This window comes from Melopsittacus undulatus, chromosome 4 (genome assembly GCF_012275295.1).
Source record: "Melopsittacus undulatus isolate bMelUnd1 chromosome 4, bMelUnd1.mat.Z, whole genome shotgun sequence".
In the NCBI taxonomy this organism is placed as follows: Eukaryota; Metazoa; Chordata; class Aves; order Psittaciformes; family Psittaculidae; genus Melopsittacus; species Melopsittacus undulatus.
In genome coordinates, this window is record NC_047530.1 from 103,418,236 (window position 1) to 103,445,265 (window position 27,030).

General features: G+C 40.5%; 1 protein-coding gene across 1 annotated transcript; it reads left to right on the forward strand.

Moving 5' to 3' along the window:
* On the forward strand, positions 1-26,949 carry TDRD1 (tudor domain containing 1). The gene is given in 20 exon segments (XM_034061351.1): positions 1-42; positions 4,211-4,358; positions 4,770-4,883; positions 11,464-11,475; positions 11,906-11,977; positions 12,848-12,931; positions 13,698-13,871; positions 15,003-15,110; positions 16,483-16,653; positions 18,100-18,348; positions 19,098-19,247; positions 20,423-20,533; positions 21,006-21,176; positions 22,245-22,490; positions 22,991-23,107; positions 23,323-23,427; positions 24,483-24,650; positions 24,986-25,201; positions 25,375-25,421; positions 26,857-26,949. Coding segments are annotated over 20 exon segments (2,598 nt in total).
* The last annotated feature ends 81 nt before the right edge of the window (positions 26,950-27,030 follow it).

Sequence of the window (27,030 nt, forward strand, 5' to 3'; positions counted from 1 at the left end):
ATGTCTAAGTGTAAGCGTAATTGCATCAGCGTTGAGGACAAGGTATGTTTTCCACTAAAGATAGAGACACGAGGATAGGAAACAAAAGTTAAAGGAAGAAAAGATGAAAGCACCTTTTATAGAAAAGGAAGAGGAGAAAGAACAAATGAAAGCAGAGAATGTATTGGAACTGGGAGATGAAGTGATGCATTTTTTAGGCTGCAAGGCAAAAATCATCATAGAATCACAGAATGGTTTGGGTTGGAATCGACCTTAAAACTCATCCAGTTCCAACCCCCTGCCATGGGCAGGGACACCTTCCACTGGAGCAGGTTGCTCCAAGCCCCTGTGTCCAACCTGGCCTTGAACACTGCCAGGGATGGGGCAGCCACAGCTTCTCTGGGCACCCTGTGCCAGCGCCTCACCGCTCTCAGAAAAGAACTTCTTCCTAATATCTAATCTAAATCTTTCAGTTTAAAGCCATTTCCCCTTGCCCTAGCTCCACAGGCCCTTGCGGAATGCCCCTCTCCAGCTTTCCTGTAGCCCCTTTAGGCACTGGAAGGACACAGGACTGGGGGGGGGGGTGTCTCGCAAGAGAGGAGTGTCGGGGGCTATCCCCTGCATTGACCTGTTGGCCATGCTGCTGGTGATGCAGCCCAAATAAGATATAAAATACAAATGCATCAGTTTAATGCACTGAATTTCATCATTCTTCATAAATCTCAAAGCCACCTTTTGAACTTGTAATAAACAAGGTTGTCTAACTGATGTCCTGAAAGGATTTTCCTGTCATTGGAGAAACTACAACAAGCAGCAACACAGCTTTCCTGCTGCTCACCTATGAATGTTGGCCCAACATGCTGGTGTGCCTGCTGCTGTGAACCACTGACAGCCCAAGTCAGGAGGAGCCCAAAGCGGTGCAGGTACACAGCTGTGGGTACTACCTGTAGGTTGTTCTGAAATGAAGAGCTAAGGACAGTGCTACTCATTGCTCTCTCTAGCCAGTATTTAGTAACTTTGAATTATTCTTTCTGCATCACTAAGAGCAGTACACTACAGGAATCCTCAAGGAACACATGGGGTTACTTGTGAAACCATGGATGTTTTGTTGTCTCTGAATGAGTTTTGATGAAGACAGAGTGAGAAAATTAGTGGTGCTTTTGAGTAATAAAATAAAAGCAGTCTGCAATGCACTGGGTGTAATACCATTTGTGACTGACATGTTTTTGGCCAAAGTTAAGTGAACACCACACAGCTTGGCTCTCAAGCTCTCACAGCTCCACAGGTTTGGGTTGGGAAGGGCCTTAAAGCTCATCCAGTTCCAACTCCCTGCCATGGGCAGGGACACCTTCCACTGGAGCAGCTGCTCTAACCCCTGTGTCCAACCTGGCCTTGAACACTGCCAGGGATGGGGCAGCCACAGCTCCTCTGGGCACCCTTCAGGTCACGACTCTCCCTCAGGTGACCCGACCCCGTGCGCTGATGGCTGGTGCCCGCCCATCCCATGAGGGGGCCTGGCCGGCGGTGGGGCCTCATCGCCCCCACCAGCCCTTTAAGGCCAGAAGCCGCTCTCCTCCCCCTGTGAGAGCCCCTGCCGCCACTGCCGCCCCTTCCCCGGTAAGACAGCAGCCCCTCCTCCCACCGGCCGGGTTGTTTCAGACCCTCCTGGCTACAGGCCGCCCGCGGGGAGGGAGCAGCGCGGCGGAGGGGCCAGGCCGAGGGAGCCGTGGAGGAGCTGGGTTTTACCCTTGGAGGGGGTGGTTCCTCTGCAGCTGCCGCCGGCGGCCCTCGAGTGAGGGCCCGGCCCGGCCCGGCCCGGCCCGGCCCCGCGTGTGGCGCAGCTCGGGGGAAGCGGCTCGGCAACGGGCTCCGCGGTGAGCGGGAAGAGGAGCTCGGGGCGGGCCTGGGCTGGAGGCTGTGGTGTGGGTGCGTGGTCCTGGTGGGAGTTAACAGCGTGGACCTGAAAGCTCGTTTCTGGTTGATTGCAGCGTCAGTTGGAGTCTGTTCGTTTTAACGTGTTTTCTCTCATCTAGTGTAGCAAGAGGGTGTTTTTATGTTTAAAGTAATTATATTGTGTGTTAACTATTCGGATAGCAAGTACCAAACGTTCATTTGGTGCAGTAGTTCCCTCAGGGATGGGCTCTTCGTGCTCTTCCTGCTGGGGGTCAAAGGCTTCAGCCCTTCACTATGGCTGTGCTCCCAGTCACAACAGAGCCATGGGTGCAGTTTATGCTTCGGTGGACAGGGGGGTATCTAGAGCAGGGTCTGTTACAGAGAGAGATGTCTTCTGTGGATCCAACAAGCGTGGTGTGCAGGTAGTGACATCCGCTCCTGTTTTTAGGGTGTTCCTCTCCTAAAGGACTGTGTCATGTTAGTCTGGAGTGTGCCATGTTTAGGTCTTTAATGCAGAAAGTATTTTACTTTTTACTGTGCAGGTTAAACAAATGGGAAGTAGAGAATTAACCTTCAAAAATGGATGTTTAAGCATAGATTCAGACCATGACTTAAAAATGCTTTTATATTTAATTTGTGTGCTTGCCTGACTTTATCTTTAAATCCGTGCTTTTGTAGTTAACTCGTCTACAGCTGCATTTCATCATACACCAATGTGACCATTTACATGATGACAGAACCTCTTCCCATGAAGAACAAACATGATCAAGTTGTAGGTGGAAGTTAAAGTGGCAGAATCACAGGTGCCAGTTTCCCATTGAAAAGCTCTCAAGTTCAAGGCTGAGTTTCTGAAATACCTAACAAAAATCAGTATTCTGTAAACAAAAAATACAGGGTATATTTTTTTGCCAAGTGTAGAAGCAGTACAGGAACTTTTAGCTGCAGCACAAGTGCAATAAAAGAGGGGATTTGTCCGAAGCTTGACAAAGGTATCTTGACTTTGTTCTTCTCTAATTGTGTATATATGCTGGGTTATTGATAAACATCATCAGTATGGTTTATAAATAGAATTAACTTATAATTATCTAAACTTGTGTGGGCTGCAATGTCTTAGATAAGTGGAAAAAAAGAACTGGGAAATTGGAGTACTAGGGAATTTGGCACAGATATGTGAAGTGGGATTTGGGAGATCCTTCAGCAATATTTCTTGCCTTCATGAGTGCTTCAGTACTGTGATTGCATGTTTTAGTTTAGGCAAAGTTTACAAGATTAACTTGCTTCCAGGTGGGGAGAAAAAAGGTCATACAAGCTTTATGTTGTCTCAGTGGAGAGCTTGGGTTAATAAGCCTGCCAGACTAGAACAAACTCCTAATAGCGTGTGTAGTCTACAGCTGAAACAAATGTTTTGTGGGTAAATGAGTTGCCCACTTACGAAAACTTAGTATACTTATAAAAACGTAGTATATTGGTATGCAGGCTTAGCTGGATATTTGTCTTGTAATAGTTTCTTGATAGAGAACAAACTCACTTGCAAAGACCACAAGGCTTAGAAAGGCACTCACTGGAAAGTCAAAATCTCTTTTGAAGCGTTTTGTTTCTGAATACTTGCTCATGTGATCAACTGTCTGTAAGTATAAGCTTAACGTGGGCCAGTGTTGGAAGAGATTTATACTGTTTTAGTGACTGTATAATAGCTTAGTCTAAATTTTTGCTCTATGGATTTTGGAAATTACATGTTGGCTTTGGTTTGTTTGTTTTTTTTTTATTATTTTTTTAATCCTGCTGACCAACTTTAATTGAAAACAAATTTATGGATGAAAGACACTAAGTCTTAGGTCAAGTGATAGGCACAGAGCAGTGAACCTGGTAGGTTTGGATAAACATCAGAGTGATAACAAGAAGTGACTTCCAGAGTGTGTCATAGTCATAGCATCTTCATTTACTCAAATGTGCTAGCAGAACAGGAGGGGTAGATAAGACCCTTGTGTCTTCCTGAAAATACTCCATAACACAGCCATGCATTAGGATAATCAATCAGATCCTTTTGCAAATGCTTCTGCTTCTAGGAAGATCCATGGAAGGCACAACTGAAGGAGAGGACTTGCTGTTGACAGCTGCATCTGATAATGTGAGTTACTGTGCTTCACCATTGCCCCAAATATTCTGAGCATTTCTAGATATCAGAAATTATCAACATAGATTGCTGTTTGTAGAACACTGAAATTTTGACTCTCTTGTCACATTTTATTGTCACATTTTGGTATATTAGGCTATTTCTACCCTAATGGGCAGCTTTTTTATTCTAGTAAGACTCAATTAAGATGTTTTTCTTCCACAGGTATCATATTCTGATTCGATTCATGAGAAGCCAAAGAAATCTCAATATTCCTTTGAGGATGGTTTCTCTATTAGCTGTGATGACAGTCTCTCCACTTCATTAGTACCACCCCCTCAAAGAAAGACTTGTCATAACTGTGGTCTGTTTGGTAAGTGCCTTTTTTCATGTAGCCTGGTGTATTTCAGTGAAACCCCATCAGAAGGTTTGCTCAGAAATGTGTTAAAATGGAGAGATATTTTTATATCGCAGATGCAAGTATAGAGACTGTTCAGAACGTGTTTTGAGTTACAGAACTGATTAACAGAAGTGAGCATCTTAAAAAGAATTTTGGTTTTCTTTTGGAGATTTTTTGTTGTTGTGTTTTCCTTTTCCTTAGTTATAGAAGGAATTTGGGGCATCTGGGTTAGTAATTTTAGCTATATATAAATGCAAACACCTATTTCTATTTTGGAACTGTTTTGTAAAGCAGTTATTTAATAATACATTGAGTCTGTATCTTAGCAGCTGTTGTCTCTTATGATATAGCTGTTTCTCTTGGACTCTTCTCTCTCTTTTTAAGGATCCCATAGATGTTCACAATGCAAGCAAGTATACTATTGCTCTACAGATTGTCAGAAAGAAGATTGGCCAGCACATCGTGTTGTGTGTGAGACATTTAAGCCAAAGTAAGTTTGTTAAAAAGTTCTGCCAGATAATCTTTAAAAAGACAATATCCATCCCATTACAACCTAAGTGACCATTTAAAGGCGCTATTTCAATGAAATACATTGCTAGTGCTGCAATATCTCATATTTGTCAGAAAAATCTGTTGCTTTAGAAATGTAATTTGGAAGATGTTAGAGTTCTTAATGTGTTCTGTAGAGTTGCTTAAAGTAAAAGCATTGTTTTTACTTGCTTTTTCACATGTTTTTAGTGTTGAAGATGTAGGGAAGGGAGGAGAAATGAGACTGCTTTTCAGCAATGGCATGCTTAATGGATTGCATTTAACAGACTCCGAAGAGGCGCACTTTGAATCTCACTGTTACCTCAGTTAATTTTATGGATATTTTAGCTTTGATAAGCACAGCTGCGATTAGAAATTGTCTCAGCCAGGCCATTTTCTAGCTGCTCATTATTGCTTTTTGACATGCTAGTTTATATGCTCAAGAGATCACTTGCCAATCTGATCCAATTAAAATAAGCATCATTAGGTTATGACAAGTACAGATTGACTGGGTGGCTCTGGAGCAGTTTAGGGGAGTGATATGGCCATTCAAGCTGACACTCTCTAGCAAGGAGTGGCGATAGCAGTTCAGTAGGTCTGCATCCAGAAGTCTGTAATCCAAGTTTACTAGAGATTTATTTCCCCCCTGCCAAGTTTTGTACAGTGACTGAATTTGGGGAAATGGGGACAGTCTGGCCCGTGTGTTACCTGGGTCTTACTTATTTGTTCAGCTGAAATACCAGCTTTTTTTTAATTTCAATTTTACAGTTTTTCAGGTTAGTTTGGGATTACAAGGAACCTAGGACAACAGTGTAGCAGAACTCCACAGTAGTGTAAAATCTCTTCTCCATTTTAATCGGAAGAACTTTATTTTGTTGCTGTTGATGGCATCGGGGAAAAAAAACCACACCAGATGTTGGGTAACAGGGAACTAATAAATTTGCCATTCTGCACTTTCTGGAGGAGGAATAAGGGTTGATAACGACATACTATAAACACAGCTTTTTGTATTTGCAAGTAGGTGTTACAAATGCTACTTGTCTGTCTTTGGTTCTTCAAAGTTAACATCATTTTTTCTTTGGTTATAGTGTAAATAATCAAAATAGAGGCAAGTCACCTGGTAAAAGCAAGAAGGAAATTCATCCCAAGGTACAGAACATGGTTTTTTTCCTATGTCTTGAATTGATCTGATGTGAGCTAGTTGCAATATGCTCAGTTTAAGCTGTACAGCAAAGGAACCACTTCCAAAGGTTATAATTACTCTTTTTAGAAAGATCAGTGCTTCAAATAAAAAGCTACTGGGAGAAGCATTCAAAACCATGTTATGTTTTGAAGCCTTTTGATCTTAGTTTCAACCAGACATTTCCTGTAGTCTTCCTATGAACTCCTCTGCAGGAAATCATTTTGTTGTCTTCCTGGCTTCTTGGGCTGATATTTCTGACGGTGAGTAAATGTGCATACCTGCAATGAGCCTTATGTTTGTGCTGTACAAGAAAACTCCACGTGGTTCCTTGAAGTAGCTCATTCATCTGTTTTAACTTCCTGATAAACGTATGGTGTGTGTGTATTTGTGACTGTGTTCTGATAAAATTGGTCAGTGATTGTGCGGGATCTTTATATGCAAGAGGGTATACAATATGCATAAATAACAGAAGGTGTTATTTATCCCTCACTTATCTTCTGAAACTCAAGGAAGTTCTGTGAAGTAAGAGAGCTTATATTGCATATTAAATAATACTTAATGTGGTTTTGGTATTGTACTGTGAGATGTGTTTTAATGGAGAATCCAGAAGCATTTTTGTTGCAAGTAGACAATTAATTTGGCAGCTACAACAGTAATCTCAGTTGTCATGCACTGTCTGCAGTATGTTGGTCCAAATATAAGAGGTTTTTCCTAAGGATGTGTATGAGGTTATTTTTCTGATGTTTTTAGGATGTCACAGACACAGATGCATTAGGTGTATTGGGTTTGTGTAGCAAGGTTTTGTTAGCAGAGGGGCTACAGGGGTGGCTTCTGTGAGGAGGTGCTGGGAGCTTTCCCTGTATCCAGTGAAGTCAATGCCAGTGGGCTTCAAGATGGACCCACCGCTATCCAAGGCTGAGCCCATCAGCGATGGTGGCAGTGCCTCTGGGATGACATGTTTGAGAAGGGGAAAAGTTACTGCACAGGAGCAATTGCGGCCAAAGAGAGGAGTGAGAATGTGTGAGAGAAACAGCTCTGCAGACCCCAAGGTCAGTGCAGGAGGAGGGGAGGAGGTGATCCGGGTGCTGGAGCAGTGGTTCCCCTGCAGCCTGTGGTGCAGACCATGGTGTGAGGCAGGCTGTGCCCCTGCACCCTCTGGAGGTCCATGGTGGAACCGGATACCCATGTGCAGCCCATAGAGGACTCCACACTCAGCAGGGGAATGCTTGAAGGAGGCTGTGACCCCATGAGAAGCTTGCACTGGAGCAGATTCCTGGCAGGACATGTGGTTCCGTGGGGGGAGTGAGTCTATACTGGAGCAGATTTGCTGCAGGACTTGTGACCCTACAGGAGGCCCAGGATGGAGCAGCCAATTCCTGAGGACTGCACCCCATGGAAGGGACCTGTGAAAAACTGCAGCCTGTGGGAATCTGGTTAGAGAGGTTTGTGGAGGACTGTCTTGTGGGAGAGCAAGGGAAGAGTGTGAGGAGTCCTCCCCTGAAGGAGGAAGGAGCAGCAGAGACAATGTGTGATGAACCCACCACAGGAGGCCGTTTAGATTTTCCTTGTTGTTTCTTTTAACATGGATGCCAGCAGTTAAAGCGGTAGCTATAATCTACTCTGTGGTGTTAAGGCTACAAGGAAGCAGGTGGAATTCAATTCCTCTTATTTGTTAGAGCATCATAAGCAGGAAATGTAGCTGAGTTGTCCTGTAAAATGGGTGTTAGAGGTAGAGGTGAATGTGTGAGACTTCAGCACTTGTTTTTCATTGTCTTTTCAGTTTATTTCTGTGATAATGTTTAAGTTATTGTCAAGAGTACCAGGTCTGTAAGATTCCTTATTGAAAGTCAACAGAAGCACTTCTTCACATGTTTCTTGAAATGATCAGAAGTTCTGTTTTCTTACTGCAAGGTGCTAAAGGTAAACAATTCCAGTTTAAGCATAACTTGTGCTGTTTTAAATAGGGTGGCTCAGCTTCTGTGGATTCTCTCAAGACAGAAGAGCACACTAAGAAAATAATGTTTTCGGATCTTCAGGCTCTAGGGATCAAAAAAGCTATGGAAGTACAGGTACTCTTGTTTCTGAAGAATTCCACAATGCTTTATTAGATTGCATTGGAAGCTTTGTTGAGCATTATAGCTGCATGTCACCTCAGCAATTTTGTATCATTTTGCTTACATGTAAAATTTCTTCATGAAGATGAGTAAATGCAAGTAAGGCTGTGGGGGGAGTGAGGAAGACTATTTCTGTGAAGGTGAACATCATAGGGTTTGTTCCCTGCAATTAATTACTGCTGGATTCAAAACAAAAGAGTGAAACCAAGTTTAGGTTGAAATGCGCTGATTGAAATGAACACTGGTCCTGAATTATATACTGAAGGTTGTGCTTGCATGATTGTAATCTATTATGGCTTTTCTGTTTAGGGTATAGTAACAGAATTCAAGAGCCCAAGTGAATTTTATATACAGTTGAGTTCTCCAGACTTCGTAGACCAGATCTGTAAACTTTCTCTGAAACTGCAGGACTGTTATGCTAGCACAGTTATTCAAGACCAATATATTGCTACCAAAGGGGAAGTCTGCGTTGCGAAGTGTTCTTTGGATCAGGTAACATCTGATTGTCCATAAAATAACCATTCCTGTGTAAGCTCATCATGTTTTGCATGTTTGGCTTTTACATCCCTATCAGTGAAGACTACTAATTGGAGATTAGTTCATTGTGGTTGGATTGTAGTAGTAACTAGTTTCCTGTCGTCTAGAACTCATATTTAGGGTATTGACTTCCTGCAAAAAAGTTTACTTTTGTGTGTTTATGTACTCAAACCCCGTAAGTGCTGTATGTCCCACTGTTGCTTGAAGGATGTGTGTGTTTTTAACAAATCTAGATCACTGTAGTTAGAACAGTTTGGAATACAACTCTGCTTAATTAAGGAAGTTATTCTTCATTCCTCACCTAGCTTTTCTGGTTACATTTCCATAGGAGCATGTAGTACCTGTTTCCCTTCCCACCCCTTTTTTTTTGTATTTCTGCCGCTTTTTCTCTATTACTAGCAGATTTTTAACTTACTACTCAGTATCCAGTGTCTGTAGGAGCAGAATTCCACCTTCACTGCAGTAAACACTACAGTGGGTTGTGTTCATTTAAATCACTTCAGAATTTGTCAGTGCCTGTGATAAACAAACCTGATGAAGTAAAGCAAACTATGTGGTGTCCTTACAAAGATTATGGTTTATTCCCACACAGACCTGGAATAGAGCACTGGTAAAGGATGTGGATATATCGCAAAAGAAATCACAAGTATTCTATATAGATTATGGAAATGAAGAAGATATTCCACTCACCTGGCTTAAAGCTTTGCACAAAGACGTTGAACTGTTGGTTCCTCCATGTGTAAGTTCTCTTTACCTGATGCTGGCTGAGGTATTTTAAATGAATAGCTCTAAAGTGAGTGTAACTCGTGTCTCAGTGTAACTGTCACTGTAATATTTTGTGTTCAGTGAAATTGCTACATGAAAACTGCTATGCTACATGAAAACTGCTATGCTACATGAAGGTCACCCTCTGAAATGTTTCCTGTCTACTCCATAGGGGTGAGGAAGGCTGTTTAGCTTTTTCCTTCCTAGTCACAGAATTCTTGGGTTCTGAGCTGATAAGAAGACCCCTCCAGGGCACTTAGGTTCACATATCCCTTGTATGCTTTAGACCAGTCACTCTCACCTCTGTGCTGGGCAGAATCTTGGAGCAGATTCTCCTGGAAGGCATGCTAGGGCACATGAAAAACAGCAAGGTGCTTGGTGACAGCCAGCATGGCTTCACTAAGGGGAAATCCTGCCTGACCAGTTTGGTGGCCTTCTGTGATGGGGCTGCAGAACTGATGGACAGGGGTAGAGCAGCTGAAGTCATCTACCTGGACCTGAGCAAAGTGTTTGACACTGTCCCACACAATATCCTTGTTTAAATTGGAGAGACATCAATTTGATATGTGGACCATTTGGGGGATAAAGAACTGGCTGAATGGCCGCTCGCACAGAGTTGTGGTCAATGGCTCAATGTCCAGCAGGAGACCAGTAATGAGTGGTGTCCCTCTTGTCCCAGTCCTGTTCCACATCTTTGCCCGTGACATGGACAGTGGGATTGAGTGCACCCACAGCAAGTTTGACAATGACACCAAGCCACGTGGTTCGGTTGTTACGCTGGAGGGAAGGAATGCCATCCAGAGGGAACCTGACATGTTTGTAAGGTGTGCTGATGCCAACCTGATGGAGTTTAAGCATGCCAAGTCCAAGGTCCTACACCTGGGTTGGTACAATCCCAGGCACAGCTACAGGCTGGACAGAAAAGAGATGCAGAGAAGAGATTCAGAGCAGCCCTGTGGAGAAGGACTTCAGGGTGTTGGTCAATGAGAAACTTAACATGAGCTGGCTTTAGTGTGCGCTCGCAGCCCAGAAAGCAACTGTATCTTGGGTCGCGTCAAAAGGAGTGTGACCAGCAGGTCCAGGGAGGTGATCTTGCCCCTCTACTCTGCTCTTGTGAGACCTCACTTGGTGTATTGTGTGCAGTTCTGGTGTCCTCAACATAAAAAGGACATGGAACTGTTGGAACAAGTCCAGAGGAGGCCACGAGGATGATCAGGGGACTGGAGCACCTCCCGTATGAAGACAGGCTGAGAAAGTTGGGTCTGTTCAGCCTGGAGAAGAGAAGGCTGCGTGGAGACCTCATAGCAGCCTTCCGGTATCTGAAGGGGGCCTACAGGGATGCTGGGGAGGGACTCTTCATTAGGGACTGTAGTGACAGGACAAGGGGTAATGGGTTGAAACATAAACAGGGGAAGTTTAGATTGGATATAAGGAGGAAGCTCTTTACTGTAAAGGTGGTGAGCTACTGGAATGGGTTGCCCAGGGAGGTTGTGAATGCTCCATCACTGGCAGTGTTCAGGTCCAGTTTGGACAGAGCCCTTGGTGACATGGTTTAGAGTGAGACATCCCTGCCCATGCCAGGAGGGTTGGAACTTGATGATCTTAAGGTCCTTTCCAACTCTATGATTCTGTACTAGAGGAAGGCAGGGAAAACATTCTGTTTGCATGTTTTAATATGGGCTTGTACAGTAGGAGAAATGGTTTTTAGCTTGGGAAGACTTAATTTGGAGTAGCGACAGCTATTGGTCTGAGTTCATTGCCATCCTATGTGAATGTCTTCCATTATAACATAGATGTTCTAGCTTTAATTTGTGAGTTAAACTGGTATGTTTAGCTATGCACAAAGAAGGCTAGAGAAGCATTCTTCCCATCAGTGACAACTATGACTATCTGCTATTGGAAGCAGTTGTTAATAACTTGTTCAGATGACTTTCTGCTGCATCCGTAAAAGATTCTGAGAGCTGTTTAAATCTTTGCTTAAAGCCCTCAGTGTCTGTTGAGGGCAAGTTAGGACATGCACCTGTGGTCATATGTGATGTGTGATACAAAAATGCCTTACATAAGACAGTGTAAATAGTATGAGAATAGAAGGAAATGTAGTTTACAGTTTGAATGTACCTTTCTCATTCTTAACTCTCCTGTAAATAGTGGAATTGATAGTGCTTCAAATTCCAACAGCAGCTTTAACTTTTATGTGCAAGGTGGTATTTTTAAGAGCTCTAATTATTCACTTGCTTTTTCTACAGGGCAAACAACCCCCATCCCCTCTTGTTCTAATTGCAATTCTTTCCAGGCCATTAGGTGTTCCTTTGCTAATTATGATCCGAAAGAAAAAAGGTGGAATGAAGGTGCTGTCAGATCTTCTTCTGAGCTCATAGGAAAACGCTGCTCAGTAACTGTTATTGACATATTACAGGAGGAAATGATGTTGAGTTTTGCTGTAGAAGTTGTTATTTCAGATTCTGGTGAGTACTTGGTAGTATGGAGGGTGGGGGGAATCCGAAATGCAAATGATAAGTATTCTGTGTTTACTTTCCTTCCCCCTCTGCCCGGTACCTTTAAAAGTGAGGGTTTTTTTCTTTTCCTCCTTTATTATTTTGCTTTAATAGATGCAAAATTGGAACCATGTTGTTCCTTTTATCACATGCGGTTTTAACTCTTTAAAAATTACAGTGTCAGTTTTGAGTTCCACCAAAGATTTCACTAGCTTTTGTTCTGTTTTGTACATGCTCACTAATGGCAAAGCAATATAACTTACCAGCCTCCTGGAGAGAAGATCACAAAAAACACCACTGCATTCACGAATGTGGTTTTCCATGGAATGTTGCATGTGCCTATTCCATGACTTTACAAGCAACTTAAACACCTGTATTCAGGCTTTCAGTTGAAAATTACTAATAGAAAGTTTGGAATACCATTTCATCCATTAGAAATGGAATATGGAATAGCTAAGAAACTCAGGATTTCCTTGTAAACCTTGGTAACTCATTGCATGCTAAGTGTTGTAAATATGGAGGTAAATTATGAATCCTTGTGTCTGAAAAGCTGTATCAGTCTGCCATGACTTTGAGTACATACTCACTGTTACAGCCTAGCTCATTTAATGTGGTCAGTCTTAGAGCTGTGAATGTCTTCAGAAAACTCAAGTAGTTGAATTACTTTGAAATTACTTTTATTTTGCATCCTAAGCATATTAAATGTTCAACAAATAAGTAGAACATGCTCACTTTGTGATGGGGGATATAGGTCAGGCTCAGAAGATGATTCTAAAATGAAACTAAGCCATGACCATCTTGCATGGTAAATAACTTTTGTTTCTTACATCTGTATTTCAGGAGACTACCTAGCTAAAGTACCTTTACAAACAAAGTCTGGTATCACTACAGGAACTGATGCTGAAGGAGGAGACTCTCCAAGAGGTAAACAAGCAAATCAAACTTCTTAGAGAAGGAACAAAAAAATAGGGGAATTTTAGGTCCTTCCATGTTACATGATACTCTGAAAGTAGTGAATATTCTAGCTGTTCACTAATGTCTTACTTAAAAGCACTGGCTAGTGAAGCTTCCTTCAGTTCACTAGTGACAGTAGCACATATCCTTTTCAATAGTATAAAGCACTTGTTTAGGGATGATCATAGAGTGGTTTGGGTTGGAAAGGACCTTAAGATCATCCAGTTCCAACACCCTGCAGTGGGCAGGGATGCCTCGCACTAAACCTGTTCCCAAGGCTCTGTCCAGCCTGGCCTTTGAACACTGCCAGGGATGGGGCATTTACCACTTCTTTGGGCAACCTGTTCCAGTGCCTCACCATCCTTACAGTAAAGAACTTCTTCCCCATATCTAACTGAACTTCCCCTGTTTCAGTTTAAACCCATCACCCCTTATCCTGTCGCTATAGTTCCTGATGAAGAGTCCCTCTCCAGCATCCTTGTAGGTCTCCTTGGGATATTGGAAGGCTGCTCTACACTCTACACAGCCTTCTCTGCTCCAGTCTGAATGCGTGACAATTATTAGCTCACGTTTCAATGGCGAATTTGATTTCATGGCTAATATGACAAGAGCTTTCAAAGTCTGAAGGATCAGGACAAAGAATAACCTATTTCAGCATATTTAAATTTTCAGTCATCCAGCTTTTGATCAGCAACTTCCTTTTTTTTTTTTTTGTTGTTTGGGTTTTTCTGTACAGTGTCAGAAGGCCATTCTGAGAAAAGTAAAGCCAAAATGCCTCAAGGTGAAGACTATCTTAACTGTGCTCATTCAGCTCCAGATATCTCTGTATGTGTTGGAGATGTGTTTTCTGCTATGGTTTCTGGCATGCAAAGTCCAGAAGACTTTTTCTGTCAGCCAGTACGCAACTGCCGTAAGTGCCAGTGGGATTCAAGATGCTACTGTGGTATTCTGGTTTCTCAGTAGAGTGGCTGGAGGGAGGTGTTGTTGCTCTTGTGGCTTGACCTGAGATGATGATTCCCTGTGGCTTTAGGCCATGCCTCAGTCAGTTAAGAGCCATGGTGTTGTGTAGGATAGATTTGGGCAACGTTAGCCCAAATGTGGGTAATATGTGGGCAGTCTGAATAGTGCAAAATAAAGAGATGGTGTGGGGTGGATTTCAGCAATCCAAAGTCAATTTGTATCACAAATACTTAATGTTAAATATATTGTCTCACATATGCCAGAAATATGTTTCTAATTACTTTGTTTATTCCTATAATACCTTGTTGCTTTATCACTGGAGGGAAATGTTTCCTTATAGGCTGGCTGCATGGCTTGAACTTTGTTATGCAGTGTGGGGACAATATTTGAGTATGAAAAAGTCTGATTAGAGTGCCCAAACCCACTTTGGTGTCATCTGATATAGTAAGACATAAGACTGAGTAACACAATAGTGGGCCAGAGTGCTAGGCTGCAGGGACTGCTGGTGCCCCACAGTGCCCATAAACAGATGTCTGGGGGAGAATAAAAGCAGAATAAGTTTGTGGGATGTGACCTCCTAGTGCTGCCCAAGCCAGTGTTTATGTGTTTTCAGATAAAAGGCCTTCTGCAGCTGCATGTTATCTGGTGTGTCTCCTACATTGGATTTCTCTTCTGTGTACTTGTGCAGCCTTTGAATTCTGGGTAGACTCAATGCATAGCATGCCCTTTGGTGAGAGGTGACCTTATCGTCTCTGTGTTGTCTGAAGAGCTGACTCTTCGGGTTCTTTCTAGTATGCTTACAGTTTCCATTTTCTATTCCTGCTGGCTTCAGTCTTTTTCCTGTATTGACTATTTTTTCCCTGTTCATTCTCTTTAACACTGTGATGCCCCAGGCTCACATGTGGGCTGACCCTGATTTTTCCTGGAGTCCTGGTCTCATCACTATTTTGGTATTACATTAAACATTATGTGAAAAAATCTCCATTATTCTGCAAGATCTTCTTTGATCTTAAGTTTTGTATACTTTTATAATAATTATAACATAGTGTATGTTCAAAACCTCTTTATATTTTAACATTAGATCAATTTGCTGAGCTTCAAGTGTCTCTTAATGAACACTGTGACAAACTTCCCAGTAGTCCAGCTTTCCGTCCTCCTGTTGGACATGTGTGCTGTGCCCAGTTCACAGGTAAAAATTGAGTGAAAATATGGTTCTTATGTCACTTTATTTGGAAAGTATCATTATAATTATGTTTAGAAATATGTCATAGAGTTTGGTTTTAGCTGTAGATTGCATTTGGTAATAATGTAAAGAAATTATTAATAGCAAATGGTGACATCTAGAAAATACTAGTTTAAAAAATTTTAGACCATAAATTGGTGCCTTCATTGTGCAAACTCTTTACACCGGATTGATTTTTGTATGTAGGAGCTTTTCAAGAGACCATGAAAGAAATTTGGGGGTTTCTATGTTGGTGAGCCCTATTTCCTGTCACTGGAAATAAACACAGGCCCCCAAAGGAGAGATAGAAGAAATCGGCTCATTGTATGTAATGATGGTATCTCTGATAGATGACTTCTCAATGTTATTTAGCAGAGACCTGATAGTCCTGAATTGTATGTTGATAAATTAGGTTCTGACAGTGATCACTGATGTCAGGTTTTTACAAGTCTCATGATAAAATTGAGCCTAGCCTAAACATAGGCAAATCCTCTGCATAAAGCAGTGTTTTGTGCTAGAAACTGGTCTGTATGAGATCATACCTTTTATTCACTGGAAGTCCTGTTTGCCTGAAGGCAGTAGAATGAAGATGAATCTCTCTTCCTCACAGATCATTGTCCTGTTCATCAGCTTTTAACAAGAAAAAAAGCTGCTCTTATGCTCTTTTTGTTGCTCAGAAATGTTGCTGCTGTTACTTTGTGACTGATAGACATTCCTGGTCATTTATTTCTTTCTGTTTCCTGTAGCTCTGCTGCTTTGAACAAATTAGTTGTGGAACTGAATGGAGGAAAAAAAAACCCACATTTATTTCAGTTTATGTTCTGATAAACGATAGGCTGTCTTGACATTTGAATAAGTGTGGGTTTCAGGTGCCTAGCTAGGAAAAGCTATGAGATCAGTACCTCAGATATGATAAACTTGACTAAACTTGTATTTCTGTTCCTCACATTTTCAATTGAATTCAGATACTGGAATTGTTAGATCTGTGGTTTTGCTTTTGAATTGTATGTCATTGTGATCATCTGAGAGACTGCTCATTTATTTAAATGTTTTTAACTTCAGCACTACATCCACATAATGTAACCAGTTCTTTGTTGCAATATGTATTTGTGAAGGGGGGGATGTCTTTATGGAAAGATAAGTTTGCAACAATGAAGTTGTGCAAGGGGTGATGGTGATGGATGTTGCATCATCCATTCACCTTTTGTGAAAGTCTGTATGAACTGTAATGCTGTTGGTTTATGTAGAGCTTGATGGTGTATTTTTAGATTGGTCTACCCAAAAGATCGTTCTGTGCTCAGAAGTTAAACTACACGGAACATTTGTATCTTTCTTTCAGAAGACAATCATTGGTATCGTGCTACTGTTGTAGCGTATGTCTCTGAAGAGGCTGTTGTGGCAGAGTACATAGATTATGGTAATTCTGAAGTTCTTCCACTAACTAGACTTCGTCCTGTGATTCCAAGATTAATGGACCTGCCAGCTCAAGCTATAAGGTGTACCTTGGCAGGTATGAAATAGATTAGCATTTTTGAACTGGATAAAGGCAAAATAAGTGGAGTGGGGTTTCATAATGATTGCATCTGTAGTATCTTCTGTTGAATTATGGGGAAGGGTAGAGATAATAGAAGGTGTTATTTCCTGAATTCTTACTTATCCCATTTTGTAGATGTGCCACAAGTCTTTCCTAATGTACCTGATTTGCAGTTGTATGGTTGGAAATCTGTGTTATATTCACATACCTGTTAGGTTTTACATGTGCCTTTGTTCTAAGCAAAATTCAGTCACCTACTGGACTGTGGAATTCTTTAATCTGTGTGCTTCTGACACTGCAGGGGAAGCTACAATTTCATTTTATATCTTGCAGTTCAGAACTGTATCTCTGTGTGTTGTCTGTCCCATCCTCCCCTGGCTCTAGCGTAAATCTAGTGAAACTAGCAGTAGACTCCTCTCTGTAGGCTTGTAAAATCTGCCAAATTATAGAAAGGATGCTAACACTTTCTAGTTCATCCTTCTGTCTTAAGCCAGGATCAGAATTTGTTTTTTGACATACTCGTTTCACCTGCTGTTGGAAATTGTTTATTTTCTGGTTTTTCCCATCACTCTGCAAGATAATCCTCCCCTTTGCTTCAGTGCCCTTCTTTTAGAATACTCAATGGCTTATCCTTTCTTTAGGACACTTGACATTTAATCTACTTTTAGTTTGTTTTATAAAGTCAGGAAGCTAGACTATGCTGCTCACACTTCAGAAGGTAAACATGAAACAATGGTTCCCTTGTGTGTAGAGATATAACCAATGCATATGGAATGTGACCTAAACAAATCTTTTTTCTGGGGCAAACCATAATGCCTATAGAGAATGAGTGTTCTAAGATGAAAAAAGGTCCTAAACACAACATAGACACAAAGAACTGATCAGACAAGATCTTTTCTGATAAGACTCAAATTTTACTGCTGCATAAAATATCCTTATGGAAGGCAACTTCTGCCAATCTGTTACTATAAAGTTCTGGTTATAACTTGCATTTTAGCCATAAATTTAGTAGCATAGATAGTAAATGTTTAAGGGGAAGAAGCTTAGAGGAGCAGATACATTGGCTGAGAGATGGTTTAGCTTCTTTAAAACTGGATGTTGCAAGTCTTTGAGTCTCATGACTACATTTCTTAAATGTTCATACTAAGGAAGTATTAAACCTGAATTTATGCTTTTGTTTGAGTAGTAGGCTAGTTGTACGTGATCTTTGTCTTATTAAATCCAAGTACTCTTAAAGTTCAGAATCTAAACAACTAGGTTTGGAATCTTCTTACAAACATGAGGAGTGAGGATGAGTCACTTGATACATCAGCTGCTTAATCTTTTGTTTTAAACAGTGTTTAATAACTCTGTAAAATACATTGTTGACATGTTGAGATTTGGACTGTCCTCAAAACCTTTCCATACTATGTCACCTTTTAGGTGTAAAGCGACCATTAGAAGGGTGGACCTCAGAAGATACTTGCTTTATGAAACAGCTGGTGAAAGGCAAAGTGTTCACAGTAAAAGTACTGGATAAACACAGTTACAGATCTGTGGTGGAGCTTGTAGATGCATCAGTTACCCCAGCAATAAATGTATCAAGCCATCTCATAGAGAGAGGCTGTAGAGCTGAAGAACCAAGAATGGCCTTGCCAGCAATTGAAACAAACAATGTTAAGCAAGCAAATGGTGAGTACAGGCATGTCCTGCTGAACTGGCATTATTTAATCTCCCTACTACAGTGTGTACAGAGGGTGCAAGTTCTTAACTGGTAAGAGCTTTTCAGCCTAGCTCATGAAGTCTGGTTTTCACAGTGAATGCCAGCCACTCTAGGCTCAAGTCTTAAAAAGCCTGTCAGTTATTTCTGCATGCTGCTGCTTACCACAGACTGTCACAAACTTGGCAGCTGTAGAAAATACAAGAAGATTTAATAATATGCTTAATGGAGGAAATTATGGCTTCTGCAGTGTGCCATCATTTAGTTTTAATGTGATCTGTTCTACAACTTGTGTTAAATAATAAGCTTTTTTTCAGGTACTGAAGTGTAATATACAGTGTAAGATTCTTCAACCAGTCTTTGTCTTTGTTCTTTTTATTGTTCTTTGTAATCTTTTGTTCTTCTTCTTGTTCTTAGATTATTTCCAGTACTCTCAGTGACAGCTTTTCCCCTCTTTTATGCCCCCTCCCCTGTTTCCCAGAGTCCCTCTTGCTCAGGTTATTACCACTAGCCTGTACCTCTTTGTGATTACTCTTCCCTGCTCATGTATGGCTTGCTGTTGATCAAGCATATTAAGCAGCTAGCACATTTCTCTTACTTTACTCTGCAAAGAAGGTCTCCTTGGTAATGAATCTGTTGGATTATTTATAATAAGAAATCCAAGGACACAAATGAGCATTCAGGATGTATCATTTTTTCCTGTAAAAAAAATTTTGTCTTCCTTTCTTTTCATCTCTGTCCTCTCTAGAGGACACAACAAACAAAAGCATTTGCAAGTGGAATAAATTAACTCCGAAACAAACAGTCGATGTCATAGTGTGTACGCTGTACAGTCCTGGAGAATTCTACTGTCATATTTCAAATAACAGTGGTAAGTTTATTCAGCTTTTTTCTTTTTGCTAGTTTATTTGCTTCCTGATTGCCATTTTTTATAGTTTATTGTAGCATTATTATAACTATTATATTTATTTTATTTATGCTATTATTATAGCATTTATTATAGCATTACGGTTTCAAGTGAGCTTGTTGCATGAAAACTTACCTCTGAAGTTTTGGTCTAAGAATACAAGGGGAATATTGGAGAAGTTGGGTGATGGTATGTAGTGACTCTGAGACTGAAATCTGAAGATGCTGAAGATAAGCAGTTAAATGAAACTTAATGAATGTGAAGTGAGAAGAGCTACTATATGATTCTAAGATTCTATAACCAAGGCAATGGAGAGATAAACAGAATATAGCAAATAAGAGGTTTCATGTGCCTGTACAGTATTTACTAGTGCCCTCCTCTAGTACTCTGTCCTATTCTGAGTTAAAAAAAACCTACAAAGATTCAAAAGAAATAACATAAAAATGAGAAAATGTAGCTTTTGAGACTTGATTTCCCCTTGGATAAGCTAAAAGAAAACCCCAGATGATCTTGTTCTGCTATCCTGTATAAAGACTTCTAATAGCCACGGGCATTTTAACCTACTAAAAGACGGCATGATGAAATTCAGTGGTTGGAAGTGGAAGATAAATGTTTTCAAACCAAAAATACAGCAGATCTTAAAGGGGGGGAAGGTTTGTTCTTCCACTCTCTCTAGGGATAGTATAGATTCATGGCTTCTCACCTTTCAAACACGACCGAGTTCCTCTCTAGAAGTGATGCTATAGAGCAGGCTAAAGAACTTGTTCTAAAAAAATATAGAAGCAAGTAGGATGAGATCCCATAATCTGTCATATGCATTGACTGAACTAGATAATTACAGTGGTTGTAAAATATACTTTAGATTTTGGAGTGGAGGGTGCTTGTAGGATTAGCAGGGAGAATTGCTGATCATTTAGTTATTATACTGAAGTAATTTGTCAGAGAAAAATCAGCTATCTCACCTCTTCCTGCTACTAAGTCTGTCTAGTAAGTGAAATGACTCGGTGTCAACAGGTCTTCATGAAGTTCTAAAATTCACTGAAATCTCCCCTCACACCTTTAAGAAAGCTGCATGCCAAACACTACTGATAAAGTTCAAGTTATTTTGTTAATCTCATCTTTGATTTTCTTTCTTTCAGAGCTACATGCTCTAAGCTTACTTAACAAATCACTGTCTGAATACTGTCAGAGAACGCCACCAAATGTTTTTAAGCCTGAGAATGGAGAACCTTGCTGTGCCTTCTTCTCTGGTAAGTAACAGACTAAAATACCTTTGTTTTTACAGAGTGAACATAAAGCAAAAAAACCGTAGTTTTAATTTCTTTCAAGGAGAGGGACTCTTCTTCTGGGACTGTAGTGATAGGACAAGGGGCAATGGGTTCAAACTGAAACAGGGAAAGTTTGGGTTAAGTATAAGGAAGTTCTTTACTGTGAGGGTGGTGAGGCACTGGAATGGGTTGCCCAAAGTAGTGGTGAATGCTACATCACTGTCAGTGTTCCAAGGCCAGGTTGGACAGAGTGTGGGTGACATGGTCTAGTGAGGCATCCCTGCCCATGGCAGGGGGGTTGGAACTGGATGATCTTAAGGTCCTTTCCAACCCAAACCATTCAGCGATTCTGTGAATTGTCAGAGTATAGCAAAGAATTTCATTTATTTATTAGAAGATAAATGCTAATAAACTCACTAAATGTACTAAGTAATTTATATTTTATCTTCATTAGGTGATGGTTACTGGTACCGTGCATTGGTGCAAAATGTTTGTTCAGGTGGGACTGTTAAAGTGCGCTTTGTGGACTATGGAAACGTGGAGGAAGTACCACTGGATAAAATACGGCAGATCTCATCCTCATTCCTAAAACTTCCATTTCAAGGAATTAAATGCTGGCTCTCAGGTAGATTTTCATATGGATTCTTTCTCTGAGCGCTATTATGTTTAGAGACTTGCTGCTCTGTGGGGAGGAGGTGGTGACGTGGTCTGTACTTCACAATACTCTGTTTTTTTGGGGAGTGTGGGTTTTATTGTTTTATTTGTTTGGTTTTTAATACATGTGCCTGTTGCTTCCGTCTGGAAATTATGGGAACTGTTGTTTTAGCCTTACTACACAGCAGACTGGCATTTAACAGGAAGATGATGACTCTTCCCTGAGCTCCTGACAGTGCCGTGGAGCGATCTACATTATTTACTGATTCACCAGTCAAAGGGAACTTGTCATTTAGTTCCGCTTCATCTGTAACAGTTGCTAAATTTTGGTTGTTTCCTTGCTAGGAATAAATGTGCTTTTGTGTACAGAACTTAATTATTTCTCAAAACTCTTGCAGGCAAAGGAGCTCATCTGTTTTTTTGTGAAGAAAATTGGCTTTTCAGTTCTCACGGAGATGTTTCATATGATTCTTGCAGAGTTTAGCACCATGCTGCTGTTTCTTAGTCTTCTACCAGTTCTCTGCCTCTTCCTTTTCTGTACCAAATCACTCAGAATTCTAGAGTTATTCTGTTTTCCTAATGTAGTCTATTTGAGTTAAAAACAAAAAAAATGTGGAAACACAAAAATGCTCAAGACCACACATTGTCAAAGTGGGTCTTGCTGGTTTTGGGGGGGGGGTTGTCTCTTAAAACACTTGTTTTTTCTGCTGTTTTGACAAAGTGGTTATATTAAAGTGATTCATAAACAATCTTAACAATTGTTGCTTGTGCTAAGGCACAAGGGTTTACTTGATAAAATCCTGTAAAATGTAAGAAACAAAGCTTGAGAGTCCTGAGGAAATACCTCCTTTTAGAAGAAAGGAGGAAGAGGGAGACCAGTTAGCAGGATGAAGTACAATGTGTATCTCTAATGTAGTAAAAGTAGTCTTGGAATTTTAAATTACCTTTAAAAAGAAAGGTTCAGGGGAGGGTAAAGGAAATAAAATGTTCAAGAAAATCACTTAACGAAAGTATTTTGAAAAGTTCTTCTGTTTCCTAGGTATAAAACCTGCTAGCAGCAAATGGATTCCAGAAGCTACAGCAAGATTTCATTCATGCACTGTAGGGATGAAGCTTCAAGCCAGAGTAACTTCCCTTTCCAGGGATGGGGCAGGTGTAGAGCTTATTGATAATTCCACAGGTTGTCCTAAAGTGATCAATGAGTTACTAACTTCTGAAAAACTGGCTGTAAAGGAAGCTCTTCAAGAAAAAAATAAGCTTCCCAGCAAGCCTGTTGACAAGAAAGGTAACTAAATGAATGGTAACTTTTAGATTGCACACGAAACTTCAGGATTCCAGTCTTTAACCACGTTTTGCTGTTTAGCTATAGTGAATCAAAACTATGCATGGTTATTATTGATATTATCAGTTTTTACAGCTAAACACAAGCTGCCCTGCAGGTGGCATTATAGACAGAAAGAGAAGGAGAAAAATGACTGGGTTTGTCCTAAATGAGTGCTATTTGAATATTTAATAGTAGAGATGTACAGGTCTGCTATGATGACCTATTCCTATGTTTACTTTCAAGTATCTTCTTTTTCTGAGGTGTTTTTTGCTTCAGCTACTTTTGTATGTTATTAGTTTACAAACAGCAAATGAAGCAAGAGTTATCCTGGGTTTAGATTTCTTGAAGTGAAGACATGCAGTTGTCTCTAAAATTCAAAAAGATACTCTATAACAGTTACTTATGATATGGCTGTGCTTGGAGGGAAGTGATACCCTGCCTTTTCTTACTCTTTCTGTTAGAAACCTCACTTCGGCACTGGAAATCGATCAAATTGGCTATAGATGAAACCATGTCTGTCTGTGTAACAGGAGTTGTAAGCCCAGACTTGTTCTATGCTGTACCAGTTAAAACTAAAGGTAAGAAAGTGTTCACTGTTCCTAATACCAGTAAGAAGTCCCTATTGCAAGCTAGTTCATAAAATGAATGCCTGTAGTGAACTGAAACTCGTGGAAGTGTAGCTTGGATAGTAGAAACATAAATATCAAAGGTGGAAGCAGAGGAGCTTAAAGTAAGTATTCTTTTTGTTATACCCAAATGTGGTTAGTTATTAAATTGTTTTTTTTTCCTGTAGATCAACTACATAGGCAGTTGATTGAACTACAAGACTATTGTAAATCTTGTGTTAAGGAGCCCTTCAAACCAAAATCAGGTGAAGCCTGTTGTGCCAGGTTTTCAGGTGAGGCAATCCTTTGTTCTTATGTCCTTGACCAGTGTTAAACACAGTTTTCACCTTTGCATTAGGAAAAGGACAGCTGCCAGCTTGGAAGTGCCAACTCTTAATTCTGCTCCAGAGGGTAGCCTGCCTGCATCATTAGGGCAAGGAGACCATCTGACAGCCTAAAAAAATAAGGAATAGGTTATGCCCTGCAAGATGCATCTCTTTTTTTTAAGAGGAAAGAAAGCTAGTTCCTGTTTAAACTGAAATTAGTGTCTGAGTCACATGGACATAAGATTTATGGCAGAGCAGTAGTGTACTTGCATCTGTACAGACCCACTTCTGGTTTGTGGGTCCCTGGGTATGTGTTTTGTTGATGCTGGCTGTGACAACTTGATCATTAGCCTTGTTAATGTAACAAGCTGTCCAGGGTTGGCACACTTAGTCCAAGTCAGAAGTATTCTTAAGTGAAGGAACTTACTGCCTTAGTCTTTCAGAAGAGGGGATGCTCTGCTGGATTATTAGCACAGTATTTTTAAAGAGGAGTGTTGGCTCATAACTGTTATAAGTTGACTGCATGCAGGTTGTTACAGGAGATCTGGCTAAGTGCTGAAAATGAACTTAGGTGTTAGATAACAACTCCTGGGAAACAGGATAGATGAATTAAAGTACTAGACAGACAACAAGAGCATACATAAGTGTTTGACAATTGGGTTTAACTTCCACTGATTTCTACGTTATATTGTGTTTATGACTCCTCAGGATAACTGAGGGAAAATGTTAGGATTTTTTCTTTTTGTAATATTGGTTATGTTTTTGGAGGGAATATGTGCTGGGAAAGTAAGAAGCTGGTAATACATTGTGCAGATATCCTTAAAGCCTTGTAGTGAAAATCTTATCTATTTGCTATACAGCAATCAGAAGCTTGTTCTGTGGGCTTGCCACTTGTGAAGTGGTCTTTTGTATGTACCAGAGTATTTGAAAATTCCTGGATGGCTATATAGAGTCTTGTTCTGAGGATGAGCTGTATTTTGCAAGATTGTACTTCATGTGATTCTTGTCTTAATCCTTTTCAGGTGATGGCCGTTGGTACAGAGCTCTTGTTCTGAAAGCTTTTCGGTCTGTTGTGGAAGTCCTGTATGCAGACTATGGGAACAAAGAAACTTTACCACTTTCAGAGGTGCTGCCAATCACTGATTCCTACTTAAAGCTGCCATTTCAGGCAATTACATGTTCACTTGCAGGTAACAAAATATACAGAAAAACGCCCCCAAAAAACCTGACTGGTTTTCTTGAACATTCTAAATCTGTACCTATTCTGATGATCATGTTAATTCCTTAATTTTGATGAACAATAAAGATGATCTGCTGAAATAGAGGTAATCTGTGAGAACTGTTTCAGAAATTATGGTTTTAGTTAATTATCTGTAGAATCCAAGCTATTTGTGTTAGAAAAATTCAGCAGCATCATACTTTCAAAAGCAGTAATAGCATTATGTGTAAGATTCAAGTCACATCATAAAGGAATTCTGAATAGAACAAACTTGATTGTTTGGGTTGTTTTTTTTTTTTTTTGTAGGAATAGAGAAATCTGAGCAGCCTCCATTATTACAAGTTGACAAGTTGAAAGAAATGTTATTGAATAAATGTGTCACGATTAAAGTGAAAGAGATTAATGGAAATGTTAATGTAGTAACAGTGGACAAACTTTGGGAAAACAGCAGTCTGAAAGTAGCTGTAACAGAAGGTTTGGTCAAATCCAGCAGTGCTGAAAGCTTACGCGCTGAACGTCAAGGTACACACTTAATTACTTCAGATTACTTAATTTGAAGAACTGTGGGCACATGAGATGCCTGAGTGGCTTTTCCTGCTAAAACTTCAGAGAAATTCCACCTGTCACTCCCTTAAATTAGGGAAGCAATGTCCGTGTGTGTTTTGCTCATTCACTTGCTTTGGTTTTTTTTGTAGGCAGTGCATGTGGGACCGAATGCTGCTGCACAGAATTAAAAATACAAGTAAGATTCAGTCCAAGCAACACTCTTCTGCATTTCCAGGATTTAAAAGAAACCGCATGTGGGACACAGATGGGAGTAGGGAGATAATTGCTAATGTTGAAGATGTGCAAAGTGAACATCCCAATGCTTGTTCTCGATTTGTTTTACAAGTGGTAATAATTAGAGCACCCTGAAACTGAGGGAGGATGGTGCATAGATCACACACACTCCATTAGTCTGTTTTGCCACATGCACAGCTCTCTTCTTTTTCTTTTCCTAGAGTATATAGTCTCGGGAGGGTTCATTTTGTCTGCTGTGTAAAGGTACTTGTGATGTTTCGCATAAACTGTGTCACTTAGACAAGGGACAGCTGGATTTTTCCAGTATTATGGCAGTGTTGTGCTGTGGTTGCAGCTTGGCAGACAGCTGCACTTGTAAGAAGTCCTACGATGTGTATTTTAGGTGGCAGGGATTAATACTAATGTGTGCCACAGTTTCAGTCATGGAGCTAGGTCTGAGAACATGTGTTCAGAATACTGGAATCTGTAAGAGTGTTTGCCAGTTGCTAGCTTGTCTCTTTATACTTATGACATATTCCTGTAATTTTGGAAAGCTTTCTGGCTTTAAGTTTTCTCATAATTTTAAATTGGTCTATTTATGAAAAATCAGAATGTTAGCTTGCTAAAAGTAACTTAAAGTACACCAGAAAAAAATACATTGACCTTTTGCAAAGTGACGATCTTTGTCAGAGGAATGAGAAGAACCTTGACTTTTAAAGATGGAAACCCCTTTCAGGTGTGGTTCAAACTTCCCCCTCTCACCCCAGCCAGTGCCAGCAAGGTCAAAAGCAAAAACGTGCACTGTGATATTTTGGAGGTAGGAAAAGCATTTCTGGTCAAGGTCATTTAGACCTTTACTGCTTTGGAGTAAGCATTGCTACCAGGAGTTTAGTGGCAAAAAGGCAGAACCATGCTGTTCCTGAATGTAGTTTATTTGTCCCGCTGTAGATAGCTGGACCTCCATTTCCCTTTCCCCTCTACATCTCTTTGATCTTCCAGTTAGATCTAACTAATGTCCACTGACTTCAATATGAGCTTTCTGTTTCTGTTACCCTACTGTATAAGTTTGGCTCACTGTCATGACAGATATAGATAGGATGGGAGATTCCAGTATAACTCAAAACATCAGGAAATAGACGTGTGAATAACCAATTTGAGTATTTCATTGGTGTGGTTCAAGGAAGCTGCTGCTTCAGGGGAAAAAAGGGGAGCAATGACAGGGGGGAGTCAGCTACAACTCTGCTAGTTTTTTACACATCCAGAAGGTTTTACAGCAGAAAGGAGTTGTGTATGCATTGAACTAATATGGGATTTAGCAGAGTTCTATAGTTTTGGGAAGTATCGTAATATGAGATTAGCAATTTCAAAGACAAATTTTATGTTTGTTTATTCCACAGCTTAAAAAGCATGAGCAGATCCTACTCTTCCTTTTAAACAAGTATGGGAATCCAGATGGATTCAATGAAATGAAAAAACTGTTGGAACACTAAGTCTCCGATGGGCCATTCACTTCTGCATACACCAACTTGCTGTGGTTCCTATTTTGGAAGAGTCAGATGTATTCATCGGCT